This window comes from Notamacropus eugenii, chromosome 1, assembly GCF_028372415.1.
Source record: "Notamacropus eugenii isolate mMacEug1 chromosome 1, mMacEug1.pri_v2, whole genome shotgun sequence".
In the NCBI taxonomy this organism is placed as follows: Eukaryota; Metazoa; Chordata; class Mammalia; order Diprotodontia; family Macropodidae; genus Notamacropus; species Notamacropus eugenii.
Window position 1 is genome coordinate 434,206,509 of NC_092872.1, and position 20,102 is coordinate 434,226,610.

At 37.8% G+C, this 20,102-nt stretch overlaps 1 protein-coding gene across 1 annotated transcript in view; it reads right to left on the reverse strand.

Annotated features, from left to right (window-relative positions):
- Positions 1 to 20,102, reverse strand: part of TNFSF8 (TNF superfamily member 8) — a 36,554-nt gene that overhangs the window by 6,346 nt on the left and 10,106 nt on the right. Inside the window, exon 2 of the mRNA XM_072631736.1 lies at positions 18,337 to 18,379. Coding sequence (XP_072487837.1) covers positions 18,337 to 18,379 — 43 coding nt within the window. The remainder of the gene's footprint in view (positions 1 to 18,336; positions 18,380 to 20,102) is intronic.

The following is a 20,102-nucleotide window of genomic DNA, read 5'->3' on the forward strand; positions in this document are numbered from 1 at the left end:
TTTCTTTTATTACTAAATTCCTAGAAATTATTCTTTATACTAGTTGCCTCCATTTTCTTATCACGCAAGGGATTCGGACCTCCTCCCCCTGCTGAAATTGCTTTCTCAAAGACTATCAATGGTATTTAAAAATTGCTTTTTCTATAGAGTCACTTCTCAATATGCACTCCCACATAAAACCCACTCTTGTAACAGAGAAAAGTGGGTAGGGAAAAACAACTCATGCAGCAGTTGTTTTTCTACTGTTGCTTTCTACACAGCTCTCTACACAGAGTAGGTTTCCTCAACTGTTCTCTATGATGTTCTGCTTAATTGCAGTTTAGCAATATTTGATTCATGTTTTGATTTATATCATCATACTCACTATGTTTATTGTCCTCCATTTCTATTTTATTGACTGTAGTAATTCATATAAGACTTCACATATTTCTCTGATTCTCTCATATTCATAGTTTCTTACAGCATTTTATTATTCCATTATATGAACATACCATACGTTGTTTCATTTTCCCCAAATGATGAGCTCCCACTGTTTCCAGTGAGCTGCTGAAGCCAGCTGGTGAGAGGTAATTGTTAAATTTTCAATGTGAACATTTATAACTCAGAAATTGGCTAAAAATCAAGACTTGAGTTATTGTTGGTTGTCTAGACTTAAAGAAGCGATGGAGAAGATGTCAATAATATAGATTAAATTTAATAGCATATCATAAGGCAGCTAGGTGGTGCAGTAGATAAAGCACACTGGCCCTGGAGTCAGGAGAATCTGAGTTCAAATTTGACCTCAGACACTCTTACTCGCTCTGTGAACCTGAGCAAATCACTTAACTCTGATTGCCTTCCAAAAAAAAGTGTCATATGTATATATTCCCCCCAGAAATCCATGTCTTAAATATGTACTAGCACCCTTCTGAATGATACTCTTAATATTTTGGTACATAAATGATAGATCTGTCTATGAGGTGCTTGGGGTATGTGCCCAATTCTGAGATTATTGGATCAAAGGGTCAGAAAAATAACTTTTCTTAAATAGAACTGAAATGCCTTCAAATTATAACTCCACTAACAATATATTTATTAGTATGCCTATTTTCCAGCAACACCATAATGTTGATGATTTCTGTCTTTTAAAATCTTTGTCACTTTAACATGTGAAGGTGAAAATTCAGAGAATTGTTTTCACTTACATTCCTCTTACTAGTAGTAATGAGTAATCACTATTACCAAATAGGAGCATTTTAATAACATTTATAGTTCACATTTCTTCTTTTGAAAATTGTGTTATTTACTTTGACCTCATATATTGGGAAATGGCTTTTTGTCTTATTGTTTAAATGCTATATCTTAGATGTAAGATTTTATGGGAGATAACTTGAAGTATATGTGTTATTAACTTTACCCTGTGAATATTTAATTATACTCATTCATGTGCAACTTTGATGATTTGAAATCTTTGGTGGTATCTATCAGTAACTACTTTTCTTTTAAACTTTTCAGTATGATAATTCCAGTTACAGAATTGGCATTGTCATCTTTCTGGCATTTTACAAAGGAAGCCTTATCTTTCCTATCAGAGAAAAAAATACTCCCATCTCAGATGCAGGGCTTCATGTTCTCTCTTTTACTGGGTGGAAGAGTAGATATTTAAAATCATTCTTTTCTTTTGAAGTCATTTAAAGCTCCCAGATAATATAGAATGGTATTAACAGAATGTTGGTGGGGGTAGAGGTAAGGGTATACTATTAGCAGAACAGGGAGGACAATTATTTCTATAACACATAGAAAAAAAATTTAATTAGGATCAGCCATCCTTGGAATTGTGCTTAAACTCATTGGAGTTAGTTAATTCAGTACTTCTCAATAAATGCCATCTTGCAGTTAAAGTGCTGATGACCAAAACTTCAATATCTGGATAGCCCCATCTTCTAGCTATTAGCAGCACTTACTCAAACTGCTAATTTCTCTCTCTCCTTTCTAATTTCTTTTCTTTCTCTTCAGATAAGATTGTCATTCCAAATTCTCCTCATTCTTCTGCATTGACCTCTTAACATATATAATACTATTTTTTTTATCATACTTTCTTGAGAAATGTTCATTTACTCTGTTCTCTTCCTTATTTCTATCCTTATTCTCAATTTTATTCTCTCATCAACAAGCATATATTTATATGTTTCTTTTTTATTCTTGAGATGTCCCTCATAAAAGGTAGGGCTTCTAAAAAAACAAAAGTTGAATTTCTTTCTCCACCCCTTTCCTGAATTCCTGCATTTTGAGATATTATCTTTTTTTCTGTTCCCTTTGTTTTTTCTTTCACTATTTATTATTTTTTGTGGAGTCTTTTTTTGGGTTTCACAAGAAACAGGTAATGTCATATTGGAGAAGTCAGTCTGTACTCTGCGTCAGGAGGTCTGATCCTATCCCCTACCTTTATTATGAGCACTCATCCTTCCCCTGGTTCATCTTCTTCCACTCCCACCTTGTTCTCTCTGTCATCCCTAGAGGACAGACATGTATATTTTCTCTCCTGAGTTGCCATATTGGGAAACACAACCTTTGTTCATAATGAGTTGTCCTGTAAAGACTCCCAATGTGTCCATTCAACCCAATGCAGCCTATTATGAGGCACTTGTCTTTCTTCTACATCCTCCCACCATGGAAACATATTTCAATGACACCATTTCCTTTCCTCTTCTAGGGTATGATCAGTCTTCATTTCCTGCCTCTGATCCCTCCTCCATTATTCTTACCTAACTCTCTAACAACCTCTCATATATTTTGAGATTCTGAAAAATTATTGTTCATTTTTACACATACATCTGATGGAAGAAATTTCATTCTTAAGACTCCTCCCTCTCCCCATCTTTTGCCTTTCCTTTTCCCATTTGAGTAGCTTACAATTATGCTGTCCTACCACCCCACAATGAAAAGGTTGATTTACTTGTAGGAGAGCATAGTTTATTGTTTAAAAATTATTAAATTAATTATTCTTCTTCTTTTCTCCTGACCCTTTCAATTCCCTTAAATCTTTAGCCTCATTGTATTCTTTTATTCCTTAATAATTTCTTTTTATATTTTATTTCAACCCTCAATTAGATTAAAAAAATAGTGGGTTTGTCTTGACCTTGAAAATTAGATAACTGTTTTCTCTTCTTAGTCTTTTCATGATAATCATACTTGCTGCCTGTAGGGTGTTTCTTTTCTTCATAGTATTTGAAAATTAAATACTCATTTTTTTATTTTTTGATAAAAACTCAAATGACTCTTGTTTTTGAAGGTTCACATATCATTTCATTGATAAATAGGGTCATCATTGAAAGATGTAACTTTGGGGGTGGATCTTGAGATCCTTTACTTTTTCAGTTGTTCTGTATCTCTTATTGTTGATTTGAAGTAATGCTGATCTATTACAATAGACTTTCCTTCACAATTTAAGACCTTTTCCTGGTCACTTGTAAAATTTATTATTTAGTGCAGAAAATGTAAAACTTATCAATAACTAATTCCTTGGAATTTTAAACTTGGAATTTTCCTCTGTTAGTAACTTACCAGTTCTATCAATTAGTGATTTGATCTCTATTTAAAAAATATTAGGGAAATAAAAAAATAAAAAAATTATTAAAGGAAATGAAAAATAATTAAAAAAATTTCTGGGCAATTTTCTTGAATTATTCCCTGAATATGGCATGCAGGCTTTTAAATTTATCATTCTTATTTCTTTTTGAAACCACAGTTTAGCAAGAATGATTGATAAGCCAGAAAGTATCTGCAGGGTAGTCACTCAAGTATGGTGAAGGACTTTTGAGTTCATGCCATGAGAAGATTGGTTGCAATACTGTATCTTTGAAAAAAGGAGATTTGGGTGGGTGGGGGGATATAATAACTGTCTTGAAGCATTTGAAATCTCGAATGGAATTAGGCATTAGATTTGTTATTCTTGGCTCTAGAGGGCAGAATTGGGATGAAAGTGCTAAGGGGAAAATTTAGGCTTCATATAAGGAAAACGTTAACAATTAGAACTCTTCTGATGAAGAATGGGATGCCTCAGAAGGTAGTATACTTTTCCCTCACCAGATGTTTTCAAGCAGAGGCAAGATGCCCTCTTGGATATAAGACAGAGAGTTTTATTCTGGTAGGGATTGGATGAGATGGCTTTCAGTGTCCCTTTCAATTTTGAGTTTCTGTGAATTCTGTGAGTAATAAGGCAATGGCTTTTGGGAATGGTAGGGTCAAATAAAGGTTATGATTCTTGTTCTTGTTCATGCTCTTCAAGTTCACTTGCTTTGGCTTTTATAGCATTTATGTGTTCTTTCAGAATCATTGTCTTTGGATTTTCTTCTACCAGTTTTTCTTTCCCTTGTTATTGAATTTTAGATCTGTCATGCTGTTTTTCAGAGCTATTACTTTGTTGAGATTTTCCTTTGTATGCTTCAGGTTATGTGTTTTGTTTATCTTCCTCCGGCCTCTGCCTTTTTAAATCCTTAATTTCCATCAGGACTCAGTTCTTGTCCCATCTTCTGCAGCAGTCTTTTCACAGTTCTTTCAGAGGGCAATGACTTCCTCTTTAAGCTTATCTTGTATCTACTGTGTATGTATATTGTATGAATCAGTAGATGTGAACACGTTCTTATTGGAATGTGAACTTCTTGATGGCAGGATTATTTTTTCTTACTACTTCCCTCACTTATAGTAAATATTTAATAAATGATTGTTGATTGATGAGTTGAGAACTCCAATTTCTGACCTAATTTCTATCCTAATATATTCTTTAAACTTTTTTTTCTTTTACAGTCTCCTAGAGTTTCTTACTATTTTTCCATGATCTCTATGGAATCTTCCAAATTTTCTGTTTGTCTGCCTCTCTTTCTTTTTAGGGAGAGGGAGACTCACTTTCTTTTAAAAACAATATTTATTCACTGTTTTGTGACCTTTTGGGGGAGATTATCACTCATCTTTCCTTCCATTTTTATATATCTTACTGTTGGTTTGTCTGTTGTGGGGGTGGGGAGTGGGACTGGACTTATATTCACCCTTTTAGTTTTACAAACTTTACAGTACAATAAATTCTAGTTGAATTGAATTGAATTGAATTCCTAATAGCTTTTGGTTCCTCCACCTTCCTTTGCTGTGGCCACTGCCACTGTTTTCCTGCACCAAACAAGTTTGGTGGCTCAGATCCTTTTAGTGGGCAAGTTTGGGGATGTGGTTTGGTCCCTGCCATATATAAATTCTATCAGGAGATGATTGGGCACAACTAGGTTTCTAGACCCTTTCCCCTCAGATACAGAAGCCATTTCCCCTCTACCAAGCTCTGCAATACCAGTCTCCCTTCTATCTTTCCTGATCCTACCCAATCACTTTCTGTTGCAATACTGGGTAAGACCATGGATTTTCACTTCTTGCTTGAGGGTTAATTGCTAGAAAGGACAGGAATAGGATTGGAGGAAGAAGGGAGTAGTTTAGGTGAGTGAGACCTTTAGGTAATTCAGGTTTTTGCTGTTAATTTGGAAGATGCTACATTCCATGCAGTACTTTGTTTCCTCTTACTGATGACAAATCTTTAACTACTCTTGTTGTCCCTGTTCAGTCATGTCAAATTCTTCGTTACCCCATTTGGGGTATTCTTGACCAAAGATACTGGCATGGCTTGCCATTTCTTTCTCCAACTCATTTGACAGATGAGGAAACTAAGGCAAACAGAGTCTCACAGGGTCTCACAGCTCATAAGTATCTGAGGCCAGATTTGAACTCAGGGAGATGAGTCTTCCTGACTCCAGTCCAGGCATTCTAAACCCTGCACCACCTAGCAGCCCTTTAATTGCTATAAATCTGGCAAATTTCTTCTTATTTGAGATGATTGGAGGGAGAGGAGCTATGCTAAAATAAATACCACCATCTTGCCAAGTATATCAGCAATAGTTTTGTAACTGTTACATTTTTTGGCTTTTTCTCAGTTTTCATCCTACTCAATGGTAGTTTTTAAAAGAGTTATGTCTTATCTTTTTAGAAACTCTATCCTTTTTTTGATTTCCATGATGCTCTTTTTTCTTGTTCTCCTTTTGTGTACCAGAGCTATTTCTCAGTCTCTTTTGCTGAATCATCATCCATTTCCTCCCTCATCCCATTTCAAAAGAGTTTACTTCTAGATTCTGTCATGGACCCTCTACTTCTCTCTCTCTGTATCTTGGTGATCTCATCTTCTCCCATGAGTTCAACCAATTTATATCTAACAGTCATAACCTGTCCCCTGGACTCCCATACCTCCTCACTTGCCAAATGTGTTCACTTGGATGTCTCATTAGCAACTGAAACTCCATATGTCCCAAACCAAACCCTTCATCTTTGTTCCTAAACCTATCCCTCTTCCAAATTTCCCTATTTCTGGTGAGAGTACCCCTATCAGAGTCATCTTAAACTCCTACATCTCTCATACCTCCCATATCCAATTGGTTTCCAAGTCTTCTTGATTCTCACTTTACAACATCTCTCATATATGTCCCCTCTTCTCCACTCTTCTTTGAGTCTTCATAAAATTTAGGTGTATCTATTATTTCTGTACATCATTCATTCTGTACATACATTCTGAAGTTAAAGATTTTTTTTTCTTTGTATTCAAGGGCCTTACACCTTGTCTTGGAAAATGCCATATGCTTAATATACGTTTACGGAATTAGATAGCTATTGTGTTTTTTGTTTTCAACAGCAACAAAAAACAATTTATGTGCCTTTTTTTTTGATAGACATTGATACAATTCATGAAGTCATCTGAACCAGGGATATACTCTTGCCATTAAAAAATTATAATATTATATCTAATTTAATGAAACTTGAAGAAATTCCTTCCTTGGGCTTCAGATTCCTTTCATTTCTAATATTTGCTGATTCAGACATTTGTGTTTTAATGGCTATGAGTCTGTATCTGATGACACTCTCTAAAAAGGTCTGTGACCTTTAGCTCATCAGATTTTTGTTCCTTTCTTTTCCCACCACCCCCATAATTTTGACCTGAAACTGATGGATCAGCTCAAGCAGTTACTTAGAAGTTCAAGTGGGCTGAAGAGATTGGAGGATACTATTACATATGAGACTCCTGGCCTTGACCCTGGCTGATTCTCTGGACCTTTAGACCAGAACTCAGGCCTTGAAGTTGCTCACTTCATGGTAGGAGAACTTGGGTTTCTCTAATTGAGTGTCTAAAAACCTGGTTCCTGTTATGTCTGTACTCAATTCAAATCAGTTAAACCATTTTGGTAGAAATGATTAGTCAGTCAAATAGTGACCATTGAGTGACTGACCTATTCTGGCAGCCCTGCCAAAGTGCTTAGTGTTTATAAACACTGACTCATTATGTAATTGACTAAGCTTAGCAGCTATGTTCTGTGGTACTGGTGGAACTCTAAATTAGAAGTCAGTGGACCTGGGTACCACCTCTGCTACTGGGTGATTTTATGCAATATACTCTGGTTCCCAGTTTCTTCATCTGCAAAGAAGAGGTTATCTCTAAGGTCCTTTCCAGTGCTAAAATTCTATTTTCTATGAGTTTAAAGTTTCTTTTTCACTCATTCATTCAATACACTATGCTGAGGGATACACAGAGATGTGAGATGGGTGCTTCCCTAGGTCTAAAAGAGGGAGGAGGAACTAAGAAGGCACAGATAGCCATGGTACATCAAAAGTAAGTGAGATAAGGACAAACGAAAGACCCAGAAAAAGGGCTAAGAGAAGACAGAGATTCCTAGCACAGTGCTTCACTTAGTAGCTGTGTAATAAAAGCTATTGATTGATCTATCCCTTTCTCCTGAGATGAGATTGAGCCAGAGAACAGGTTGAACTGGAATTAAGCCTTCCAGGAGAGAGAAGACTTCAATAGCTAGAGACTGGGATTGGGAAAGAGGAGAGGGAGTATATTTCAGTAGTGGGGGACAGTGACCTGCTTTTGAGCAGGGGACTGACATGAACAGACAGACTTTAGGAAGAGAATTTTCACAGATATATGTAGAATAGGTTGAAAAGAGATTGCAAATAGGGGACCAATTGGGAGGCTATTACAATAGACCAGGTTAGAGGTGATGAGCCTCTGAGTTGTTTTCTGTCTCTGGATCTATGATCCCATGAGGATGTTATGCAAATGAGAATAGATAGGCTGGGATACAGGCCAATGAAGAGGAGGAATAAAGGTAGGTTGGAATCAGAATGAAGAGGTCTTAAATGTCAGAATCAAAGGTTTAAACTTTTTCTTCAATATTCAGTGGACAGTCTTAGGAGCTTTTGTGGAAGTTGTAAAAAATATCACTCTGGTGTGGACAAAAGAAAATCAGCTTAACATGTAAGAAAGAGGAAAAGAATATTCAAGAATATCTGGCCCATTCCCCTTCCCCACCAGGATTCTTACACACCCATCTAGAAGTCCTATTAATGCATTTAGCACCGAGTAAGTCAAACTGTGTTTTCATTGCTACTCACATGACTTAGTAAGTAGCAGAGCAGTTAGAAGAGGCCTGAACTGCTTGAGCCAACAAAATTAATAGTTCCCTGTACTGTCTGCAAGAAGGCATTGCTGGGGTGGGGGAAGCCCTACAGAAAAAAAACATCCTGTACTTGGAGCATTAATAGCCAAAAATCACTTGAGTTATTCCCTTCTCCTTTTTGATGAATTTTGTTTAATTCAACAAACTTTTATTAAGTGCTCCCTCATGAACCTTATTTTGGGGAAGGCTACAGCCAAGCACTATCCTTTTTGTTAAAGCTAAGCAGGGTTATGTCCCATACCTATCCCAGGCTAATTCTCCTCTGCTTCTTCCAGCTTCATGGTTTTGTGTGATATAATGGAAAGAGGCCTGGATTTGGGACCAATCAAAAGACCTTGGTTCAAGTCCAGGCTCTATGACTTTGGGGTTAGTACTTCCCATTCTGGACCCTGGTTTCTTCATCTATGGAAGAAATGGGAATGAGGTGGCCTAGATGCTATCTATCATCATTTCCAACTGCAATGCTCCTTTCTTACCATTAATTTGGCACTTTAATAAATTGTTGTTGTTGGTGGTGGTGGTAGTCTCTGACTCTGTGATCCCATTAGAGGTTTTCTCAGCAAAGATACTGGAGTGGTTTCCCTTTTCCTTCTCTAACTCATTTGATACGTGAGGAAATTGAGACAAACAGGATTAAGTGACTTGCCCAGGTCACACAGCTAGTAAATGTCTGAGTTCTAATTTGAACTCAAATCTTCCTGTCTCCACGCCCAGTTCTCTATTCAATGTGCCACTCACTTGCCCCTATTAATGAATATACAATATAATTATTTTAAATGAATTCATGAAAAAAATGTTGGAGGTGCAGTCAGGAGGCCTGGGTTCAAATCCCTGCTCCAACATTTACTAATTGTGTGACTATGGACAAGCCATTTAATTTCTTTGAGTCTTAGTTTCCTCATCTGTAAAAAGGGGACAACAATATATTCATCATCAAACTTGGAGCTTCTCTGTTAGGAAAACTATAGACCATGAAATAAGATGCAAATATGAGTTATTATTGTTATCACCATATTTTCCCTTGCAAATAATCATTGTTGATAATCATTGTGAAGTGCTTTGACATCCATGATCACATTTGGGCCTGACAGCCACTCTGTGAGGTCGCTACCACAGATATTATTATCTCCATGTAGCAAATAAGCAGAGAGAAGTTAAGTGGCTTGTCTGTGGTCCCATTTCTAATGAGTGTCAGAGGCAGGATTAAATGCCAGCATTTTCCTTGTAGTACTTTCCAACTCAGGTTCAGCACTCTACTCACAATATTTTTGTTCGTGGGGGTGAAAAATATCTTTCATTTTTTTGTAATCTGCATAATACCTAGGGCAGTGCTATGAACCTATTATCATAGAGCTGCAAAAGACTTTAAAGGTCATGCTGTCCAAACCCTTAACTTTATAGATAAGAAAGCAAAGACCCAAAGGAGGGAATTGACCTGCCCATAGTAGTTCATAGTAGATACCCAATAAATACTTTCTGATTTAATGAATGAGTTGATTGAATGAGCTAGCTCCAAGATTCCTTCCATCTCTAACAATCTGATTGTGTGACTTGGCCATTCTCTTTAGGACCTGGAAGGGACCTTAGGGACCAGAGACCAACCCTCATAGACTATTCCCAGGCACACCCAGCAGGCTGAGTTAGATGGGAAGATAAGATGTGTGATCCTGGCTTAAACAGTATATCACACCCAGACCCAGCTACTCCCTCATGTGATGAAAGCATCTTCACCCCATTTTGGCTGAGTTGGTACCAATTATAACAGGTGAGAGTTTAGAACTATGTATCAGAAGTCTGGCATGTTTGGGCTTGTCTTTGTTAAATATTAACTCTCTCTCTCTCTCTCTCTCTCTCTCTCTTTCTCTCTCTCTCTCCCCCATTCTTTTAAAAATGTGTGATTCAGTGAAATCAGCTCGTTTCTGAGAAACTCAAGGATGGGGAGAAAAGGATCTTTAAAGATTCATACTTCCTGAACTCAAATGGCAGCATCTATTTTTAACCTCTTTTAGATTTCTGTTCTGATAGTTTTTCCCTTAGTTTAAGGGAAAAAAACCAAACAAACTCCCCAACCACCTATGTTTTAAGCTTCTTGGGGGAGATACTTGCCTACATAGAGTTAAAGGTGAGCTTGATTACCTGGAACTCATGGACTCCCTGGAAATTGAATGTACAAAAACTGAGAGCCATGAAGTGGATTATAGAGAGAAAGCCAGAACTGTAGACTTGACCAAGGAGAGTCCATGTACATCCCTACTAACTCTCAGTTTCCAGATCCAGGCCCATTGTATATTGACAGCCCAGACAGACTGATTTGGGAGCAATTGGGTGTTGTGCCCAAGATGGTATAGGTCCAAGAAGCCAAATGCAATTTCACTCCTCCTACCTCATAGCCTAGCCTGAATACTGGGCCTATTGGATGAATATGACAAATGTCCCTGAGTCCCGCCATTTCACCTTGTTGCTACTGAAGGGCATAGACATTGACAGAGGTCTCAGTCAAATGCTGGGGAAATGAAACTTATTTGGCTGGCTCTAGTGCCACCTACCCTATTGGGTGAAACACTTGCTTCCAAGAAACTGTAGCCCTATGAGAAAAATCCTGGCAGACAACATTTCCATCTAGATGGTAACAACTGAGTTCAGTCAACAGATACTTTATGAGCACATAATGTGTGCAGAGCTCATCCTAGAAGCTATGTGATTATAGGGATGGAAATATTAGTTGGAAATGTGACTTCCACCCTTTTTGGAATATGTGCACATACACACACAAAATTAGAGTAGAAGAAAATGAAGACTGGAAAGGACCTTAGGGATTATCTCTTCCAATGTTCTCGTTAAGTAGACCATGGAAGGGAGGAAAGAAGGTTGACTCTTTCCAAATATCTTATGATCTCAGGATCAGTGTGTGAAGATTTCCTAATAATCAGATTTGTCTAGATATGGACCAGACTGCCTCAAGAGGCAATGAGCTTCCTGTTGCAAAATATTTCCTAAGAGGAACCTTCCCCATTCTTCCCCACCTCTTACTGCTACCATTTGAGATGTATTAGAGGTATGTGAGACAGGGCTATTCTTTCTGAAAAAGGTCAAGACCAACTCTGAGAATCCATAATTACAAAACAACAAAAGGGATGAATTACTTGGTTTGGACTTTGAATGTTAGAGGAATTTAAAGAAGGTACAGATCAAAATTGACTGAAATGATTCAGGAAGACTTAATCAAAGAGGTACATCTTGAGTTGAGCCTTAAAATAGAGGTAAAGAGAAATGAGGGCATTTTGTGTGGGTGTGGAAAGTATGAACAAAGATGATAAGGGGGAAATGAGTATTAGTGCCTTTCTATCTTAATTACCTTATATTCATTTTGCACATATAGTGTCCTAAAAGTCTCAGTACAGCTTCAACATTGAGAGTTTTGGGAGATCCTGCATTTTATAAATGTTTATTTTCCATATTTTTTTTAATGTATACATGCTGTTCTTTCCCTTCCCTCCCTCCAAGAATGAAAAGATAGGGACTGCATCATTGATGTCTTTGTAATCCCAGACTCTAGTATAGCATTTGACACATAGTGGACAAGGACTGAACCCATAATTTCAATGATATATAGAGAGCTCTCTGAGGAAAAGAAAGAGGGAATTCTCTATTGATGCAGCTGGACACCTTCTCTGCAACTTACAATCTTAGGGAATTGCCTGGAACCCTGAGAGGTAAAATGATTTCTCTATGGTCACAGACCTAGTATGTGTCTGAGGTAAGCCTTGAACCTGGGTCCTCTTGGCTTTGAGACAACTCTCTAGCCACCATGCCATACAATGCCCATGTCATAGGCACTAATAAATACTTATTGATCGATGTGGCCCTTGTGTGAGGACCACAAAGAGAAGCCTGGCATATTGGAGCAGAAGGTATCCATTGGGGAGGAGGGGGAACCTGAATTGTGTAGAAGATGCTGTGCAGTCATTAACCAAGGTTCAGCATCACTTCTATCTTCAGCCTAGGCAAATGCATAGGCATTCAGCATAGGCAAATGCAATGAGCAGAGTGAGGAAGGATCAGAGTTGGAGCAACTCAAACCAGCTTTGCAAGAGCCTATTGCTAAATTTTCAGTGTGAGCATTTATACCTCAGAATTTAGTAAATGCTACAGATCAAGGTTTGATTTATTATTTTTTTATTGTCTAGATTTGAGAAAATTACGGAGATAATGTTAGGAATATAGATTAAAAATTTAAGCCTGTTGTGTATACATTTTCCCCCCTGTATTAAAGTATTTGGACTTCATTCCGTAGATAACTGTTAGCCATTGGAGGTCTTTGAGTGTCATCATCACAATTTCACAAAGATCATCTCTGAGGATAATTTCCAAATATACATTTTTCTCTCAAGCTTTGTTCCTACAATTATCACCTGAATATTCCAGGGTAACTTCAAAATCTGCATTTTTTTAAATAAAAAAGTTAAATTAATCATCTTCTCATTCATGTCTCCTCCTTGCCCTCAAACCTCAAAACTTGCTCTTCTTTTATTACATAATTCTAACATTTTAATTGGACCTGGATTAAGGTAGAGACCCTGAGAATGGGATGTCAAAGATGGTTGGAAGAAATATAAGGGATAAATGGCTAAAAATTTGGTGATTAAATAGATAACACTTTTTTTCCTGGGAGAGCCATATGTTGAACATTTATTGTATGCCACTAGGAAGGATCATCCTTTGCTACTCACATTTCTGTAGAGCTGAGAGGATCCTTGGAGTTGGACTCTCTCAGGGCAAAATCTGGAAACACTTTAGCCATCTACTCTATTTATGGAAAATCTAATACTCCAAGACAGGGAGATTCAAGGAAATCTTTTTAAAAAAACCTTCCTATTAGAAAAAAAGATTTAATGAAAGAAACAGTGCTCTCTTGTCCCTCATTGTGACTATGCCATTAGACTGAATACTTAAGAGAAAGTTAAAGCAGTCTGGAATATAAGCCTTTAATTAACCTTCAAAAGCTCATTCTTTCTAGTCTGTCAACAAATGATTTCAGGCCCATCCACCAGATCCTGCCAAGGCACAAGTCAAGAATAATTGGGTTCTGTAATGATATATCAGCCCTAGATCTGGAAGATAGATAATACACTCTCCAGGTATTAGGGAGGGCCTGGTAAGGTCTAAGGTGCTGCTTTACAATAATCTCATGTTTGCCCTTGGCAGGGAAGGTTCTATTTGTCCTGTCCTGAGAGTGGTGGGAAAGGACAGTTTCTGGTCCCTATTAAGTTGGAAGGCGATGACTAGAGAGATGGATCTCCTGTTTTCCATTAAAAGCCTCTTTATCCCTGTGCTATTTAAAGCTTCCCCATAGGTGGTATTTTTAATTCACTGAGAGAATGACCTTAAAGGTTTCACAGCACTACAGCTTCAGAGATGTTAGAATACCCCATCCTTTCTTGGAGTACTTGAGGGGTCTTTAAGATGAAGGTAGAATGATAGGATCCAAACATCTTTTCTATAAATACCATGTGGCCTTGGACTTACAGGCTGCCTTAGGGCTTGACTTTGTGCTTTAGTACTACTCACTTAGAGAAGGAAATGTTATGTGGTAGAAAAAGTGCTGAATTTGGAGTGAGAGGAATCCACACTCTCCTTGCTACTTGTGTAACTCTGGACAAGTTGATTAACCCCTCTGGACTTTATTCTCCTCTGTAAAATGAGGAGTTGTTCTAGATCAGAGATTTTTAATCTTTCTTTATGTATCACAGACTCCTTTTGCAATCCGGGAATGTTTAAATACCCTTTCTCATATTAATGTTTTTAAATGTATGAAATAAAATACATAGAAAGGAAGCTGATTTTGTTGAAATAGTTAAAAAACAAAATAAAACAAAACAGACTTTGGTACAAGTGAATACAATAAACAATAAGAAAGCCTAGGCTTCCTCTGGGACCAGTAGGTGGCATAGTGGATGTAGTACTGGGCTTGGAATCTGGAAGACTCATCTTCCTGAGTTCAAATTGGAAATCAGACATTCACTAGCCATATGACCCCGGGCAAGTCACTTAACCCTGTTTGCCCCAGTTTCCTTCATCTGTAAACTGAGCTGGAGAAGGAAATGGAAAAGCACTCCAGTATCTTTACCAAGAAAATCCCAAATGGGTTCACGAAGAGTCAGACATAACCAAAATAACTCAGAACAATAATAAAGGTCTCCTTGGCCTAGATCTTTCACATTCCTTCCAACTCTAAACTTTGTATTTAATTTCCACTCCTCACCCCCTTTTTATTTATTTATTTATTTATTTATTATTATTATTAATTTTTTTTTAGCAATTGACTATTTCTTCAACTTATTTCCCCTGTCTGGGGATGATGGAAAGGGCATTGAATCTGGGGCCAGAGGGACTCAGAATCTGGCCTCTGACTCTGTGAGCTTGGACAAGTCATTGGGATCAGTTCCTCCTTTGGAAAATGAACCAGTTGGATGAGCTGGAATCTGAAATCCCTTCCAGCTCAAATCAGTGATCCCCCTCAGTCCCAAAGGTCCCTAAGAATCCCTTCTAGTCCTAACATTTTGTTTTTTCTAGGTCCCTTTTAGCTCTAATATTCAGTGTTCTAAGCATGCTTCTAGGTCAACATTCTGTATTCTAAGATTTCTAACTTTAACTTTTATATGTTCCTTTGAGCTACAGCAACAGTGATAATTATAGACCTTTATATACTAATAAAGTGCTTCAGGCAAATTATCTCATTCCCCTCATCATAATAATTCCATCAGGTAGCTGCCATAGGCATTATCATCCTGTTGTTCAGATGAGGAAACTGAGCAACGCAGATCCTTCATTACTTTCAATATCCCATGCTTTCTACTACATCACATCCCCCTCCACTACTGATGCTCTAAGGTTCCTTCTGGTTCTGACATTCTGTGTTTTTGGACATTTTCTAAGATTCTATATGCTATGAGAGGCAGCCCTGCAGATCTGACTTCAAACCCTTCCCCAGACACTTATTAACTGCACTGAGTCAGGAGGACCTGAATTCAAATCTCACCTCAGACACTTGACACTCACTAGCTGTGTGACGTTGGGCAAGTCATTTAACCCCAACTGCCTCATCCTGGGTCATCTCCAGTCATCCTGATGAATATCTGGTCAGTGGATTCAGATGGCTCTGGAGGAGAAGTGAGGCTGGTGACCTGCACAGCCCTCCCTCACTCAAAAATAAAGTCAAGTGCAAGTCATGTCATTATTTCTCTGATGGCATGGTTTTCTTTGGCAATGAAGGACGAACAGACACACATTAGCTGCACTATGCTGGTCAAGGCAATCCACCTTTACAATCCTCAATTTACATATGTGTTCAATTAGAGGGTTGGATTAAATTACTTCTAAGGTCCCTTCCAGTTCTAAATATATGATCCTATGGTCCCTCTGGTCTCTAACACTATATGCTTTAAGGCTCTTTCCACAGATTTCTATAGTCTATGTTCTAACATTTATATTCTAAGGTTCTTTCCAGCTCTTAGATATCATGCTCTAGGGTTATTTTGAGCTTTAATAGTCTAAGGTACCTATCAGCTATTGTCTAACAGTCTATTGTCTAAAATTCTATGCTTTAAGGCTTTGGTATCAAACATGAGGCTGCCCACGACACTCCCAAGAGCAGCCCAAACCAGATTAAAATGTAATTATTTTAATTAAATTACATCTTTTTATTTTAATTAATTTAATTATAAAATAAACAAAAATATAATAGAACATGGATAATGTTAATATGTGGTTTTCTAATTCTTTTTATATCCACCTTCAGGGATCCTTATGTATGATTTACTGGCCCCATTTCTTTTTTGAGTTGAACACCAATGATTTAAGGTTTCTTTGACCTTTAGTATTCTTTGATTCTACTAGCTAGTATGCCTTTGCCTGGGGACAGGGAAAGTGGAGGATTCTACTGGGACACAGAAATCCTTTCACTACATATTTGGCTTCTGCTTTTTGTGGTTTTCCTGTAATGATGGTTCATCGCATTTCATCATCTTTTTTTTCTTTTTTCTTTTTTTTTTGTATGAACAAAAACTCCCACCTCAATTCAGGTGCTCAATATTTGCTGTTTCTGAACATTGTGTGGGCAGAAAATTTACTTCACTCTGAAGGTCTAGGGCTCCCTAGAGGGTTTTACATCTGTCCCCTGGCATTCCCAATGATGATTTTCAGCTCTGAAAAGAGGCCTAGTAAGACCCAATGATGAGCTCACCATAGTGGGCTCTGTTGAGTGGTAAATCCCCACTGTTCTGAGGTTTTGCAAACAGGACACTTCATTGCACATGCTTTTCTTGGATAAAACTATAGTAGATGAATATGTGCTTTTACTTTACCCTGGATTAATCTTTGGTTTTTTCTTCTGTGAGTATACAGAGAAAGCTTCCTTGGGACTTAATGTTAAAGTGGGATACCTACTCATCTATCTATGTGTGGGGTTTCTTGGGCCAAAAACTGGCTGCAACTGCATCAAAAACATAGAAAACCATAGGGCAAAAATGAATAGAATTCAAATCACCTGACAAACACAGAATTGGCATAATGTGACGAGTACTAGTCCAGGAATAAAGGGAGTTAGGTGTAAGTTTCCAACACTATTATGAATGTACTTGATTAAGTTATGTTAACTTTTGTTAGTCTTGGTTTTTCAATTTGTAAAATGAGGTTAACAGTATTTTCCTACCTATCTCAAAGTTTTGTTGTGAGGATAAAATGAAGTGATAGATATAGTATACTAAATTAATATAACATGTTACTATTTTTATCTTTCTTTTGCAAAGGAGAGGCAGATTTGCCCTTGTGTTACTGAATTTACATTCTGGAAGAATTGCTATATTAGACATGATAAATTTACACTGACTACTTCAAGGGGCTCTACCAGTCTGGAGACTGGTAGAGAAATAGCTTCTTTACTATAAGAGTGTCTAGACTCAGGCAACATTACTCAAGTCACCCTCTGGCTAGTGGGCCCTATAATTTTAATACCTTTGGCAGAACAAGGAAGCGGGTGAGATTTGATGTTGGCATTTTCCTATATCTCCCACCCCTGGTTCTTTACCCCTCCCTCCAGGATGCCTCACCATGATACTCCCCCAAGACCTACTCTTCTTGTCCCCATATTTTATCCTCCACCCCCCAAATTTTAGCTGGTCTCTGTCTCTATCTTGTATATTTGTAGTTATTCAGGTATTTTCTAATCCTTTAGAATTCAAGCATAGTGCAGGAAAGGACCATGTTCTTGCCTTTCCTTATATCTTCCATACTTGAAACATACTAAGAACTTAATAAATGCTTTAGTAACTGACTATCTGTCACTTTCGTAGAGTCTTGATCTTGAAAACTAACAACTTGCTATTGGAAAAATATCTGTTCTAAGGGAGCTAGTGACAACAAGTATTTGTGCTTTAATAGCTGGTATATGGAGACAGTATCTTACAGCCCAGAATATCAGAGGTGGAAGGAGACTTATGATGATCTAATCTTCCTCTCTCATTTTACAGCAGAGTAAACTGAGGCCCAGAGAACTGAAGTAGCTTTCACAAGTGGCAAAATCAGGAATCAAACATTGATTTTCTGATTCTAGGTGCAGTCTTTTTACTAGAAACGTCTATTGACTCTTTGGCCCCTAAAGTTCTACCCCAAGCATAGAAGGCCAGCCCTCTGACCATCCTATACCAGGATGTGGGTTTGTTGAGGACTTTCACTTTTTCTCTTCTGACAGTCAAGCGACAAAGTTTTATAACAAGCCAGACAACTGAAACATTCATTATTAATTTCAAAGTCTTACCTCCTATAAGGGGTGACTTGTCAGGTGACTGCGGGATGTGTTCCTGAAGAAAAAAAAGAAGCCAGGAATGAAGAATGCATTCAAACTTAATATTACATGCTTCTTTTAAAGTGCTATATCTTATTTCAAATGTGTTTTCTCCTTCTGACATGGATCCTTTCATAGGAATGTGCTCCTGCTTTTGGACAACCAGAAGATTTCAGACTGATCGAGTCCTTTTATGTTAGGCTGTCTCACTCAGCTTCCACTAACATCTTTCACTGATGCCTTGTTGTTTCAGAGGTGACTGACTGTGGGGTCAAAGATACTGAGCTAATCGGACAAAATCTCTGATATGTTGGCAAGAATGTGAATGCATGCAGAGTTGACATGAGCAATTTGAGGACTTGGGCCAGGCAGCAGAAAATATTCCCTGAGCCTGCAATGGCTTCAGATTGATTTTGTAATTCATAATGTAAAGATATTACAAGAAATAATTAAGATATTCAGTTGAGCTAGAAAGGTGAATCACAAGACACTGGTCCCATAACAGACACCTTAGAATACCAAGCTACTGGGAGAAAGTCCAGTTCTTAATAATGAGAGGAAACTTCCAGCATCAACCCCTTGTGGAAATCCTGGAAACACTAAACCTTGGACTTCTGGGGTAGATAGGGCTGAACTGGATAGAGAGGGAGCTCACCTGGGGAGGTGTATGGGTGTAGAGGGTAAGGGGACCGTCTTGTAACTTCCAATTTTACTTTCTTGTTCTTGCTAACTAGATAATAAGCTGTTTTCTTTTTTATCCTTTGTAGTTGAATTAGTGTAAGTGCTATCAAAATGAAAATACAAATCACATAAAACTGGCACAATCTTTTAAAATTATTATTTTAAGTTTTGTTCTCTCTAAAATTTTGGTGAAATCAAGCCCCAGTCACCTATGCGTATAGGTCCAAGAATGAGCTGTGCATCTGTCCTGAGGATTAGCTCAGTTAGGTTCAAGGATGCTTATCATTAACAAAGTAGCCAGATTAGATCATAGATCTTTTTTAATCTTATCTACTCTTAAGAAATTCACAGAATTACAAAAACTCAGAGTTGGAAGGAATCTCAGAGGCTAGGTAGTCTAATCTTTGCCTGAATGGAAATCTCTTCTTTAAAATCCCCAAGGGAGCATCTAGCCTCTTTTAGAAGACCTCTGATTCGGAGAAACTCACCACAGTTCATTCCACTTTTGAATAACAAGCACCCAGATTCTCACTCTGATGTCTTGAAAGACCCAATTTTTGATGAATGTGGGTACACTACTAACAATACAGACCGTGACTTAACAAGACATTGACAAACTGGAGGATGGTTGGAGGAATTTTTCCCCCTTGCTTCAAGCCTGAATCAAACTCTCTAAAGCTTAAGTCCTGGTTCAGTATTTAGTTCTGCCATCTGGAACCAAGCAGAGTTAGTAGAGCCTCTCTTTGCCCTGATAGCCCTTCAAATATTGAAAGACAATTATCACTGTACTATTCCCCATTCTCTACCCTTACAGCCACAGCATTCTTTTCCTTTGATACTTAATAACCTGGATAGCGTTGTTGGGCAAATCACTTTGCTTCCCCAGTCTCAGTTTCCTCACATGAAAATTGAAGAGGTTGGGCTCTATGACCTCTAAGGTCACTTTCCAGCCCTAGATCTATGACCTCGTGCAAACAAAATATTTCCACATTCTTCAACCAGTTCCCACATGGCATGATCTAGATCTGAAAAGGACTTTAATGTTTCCTTAATGTCCT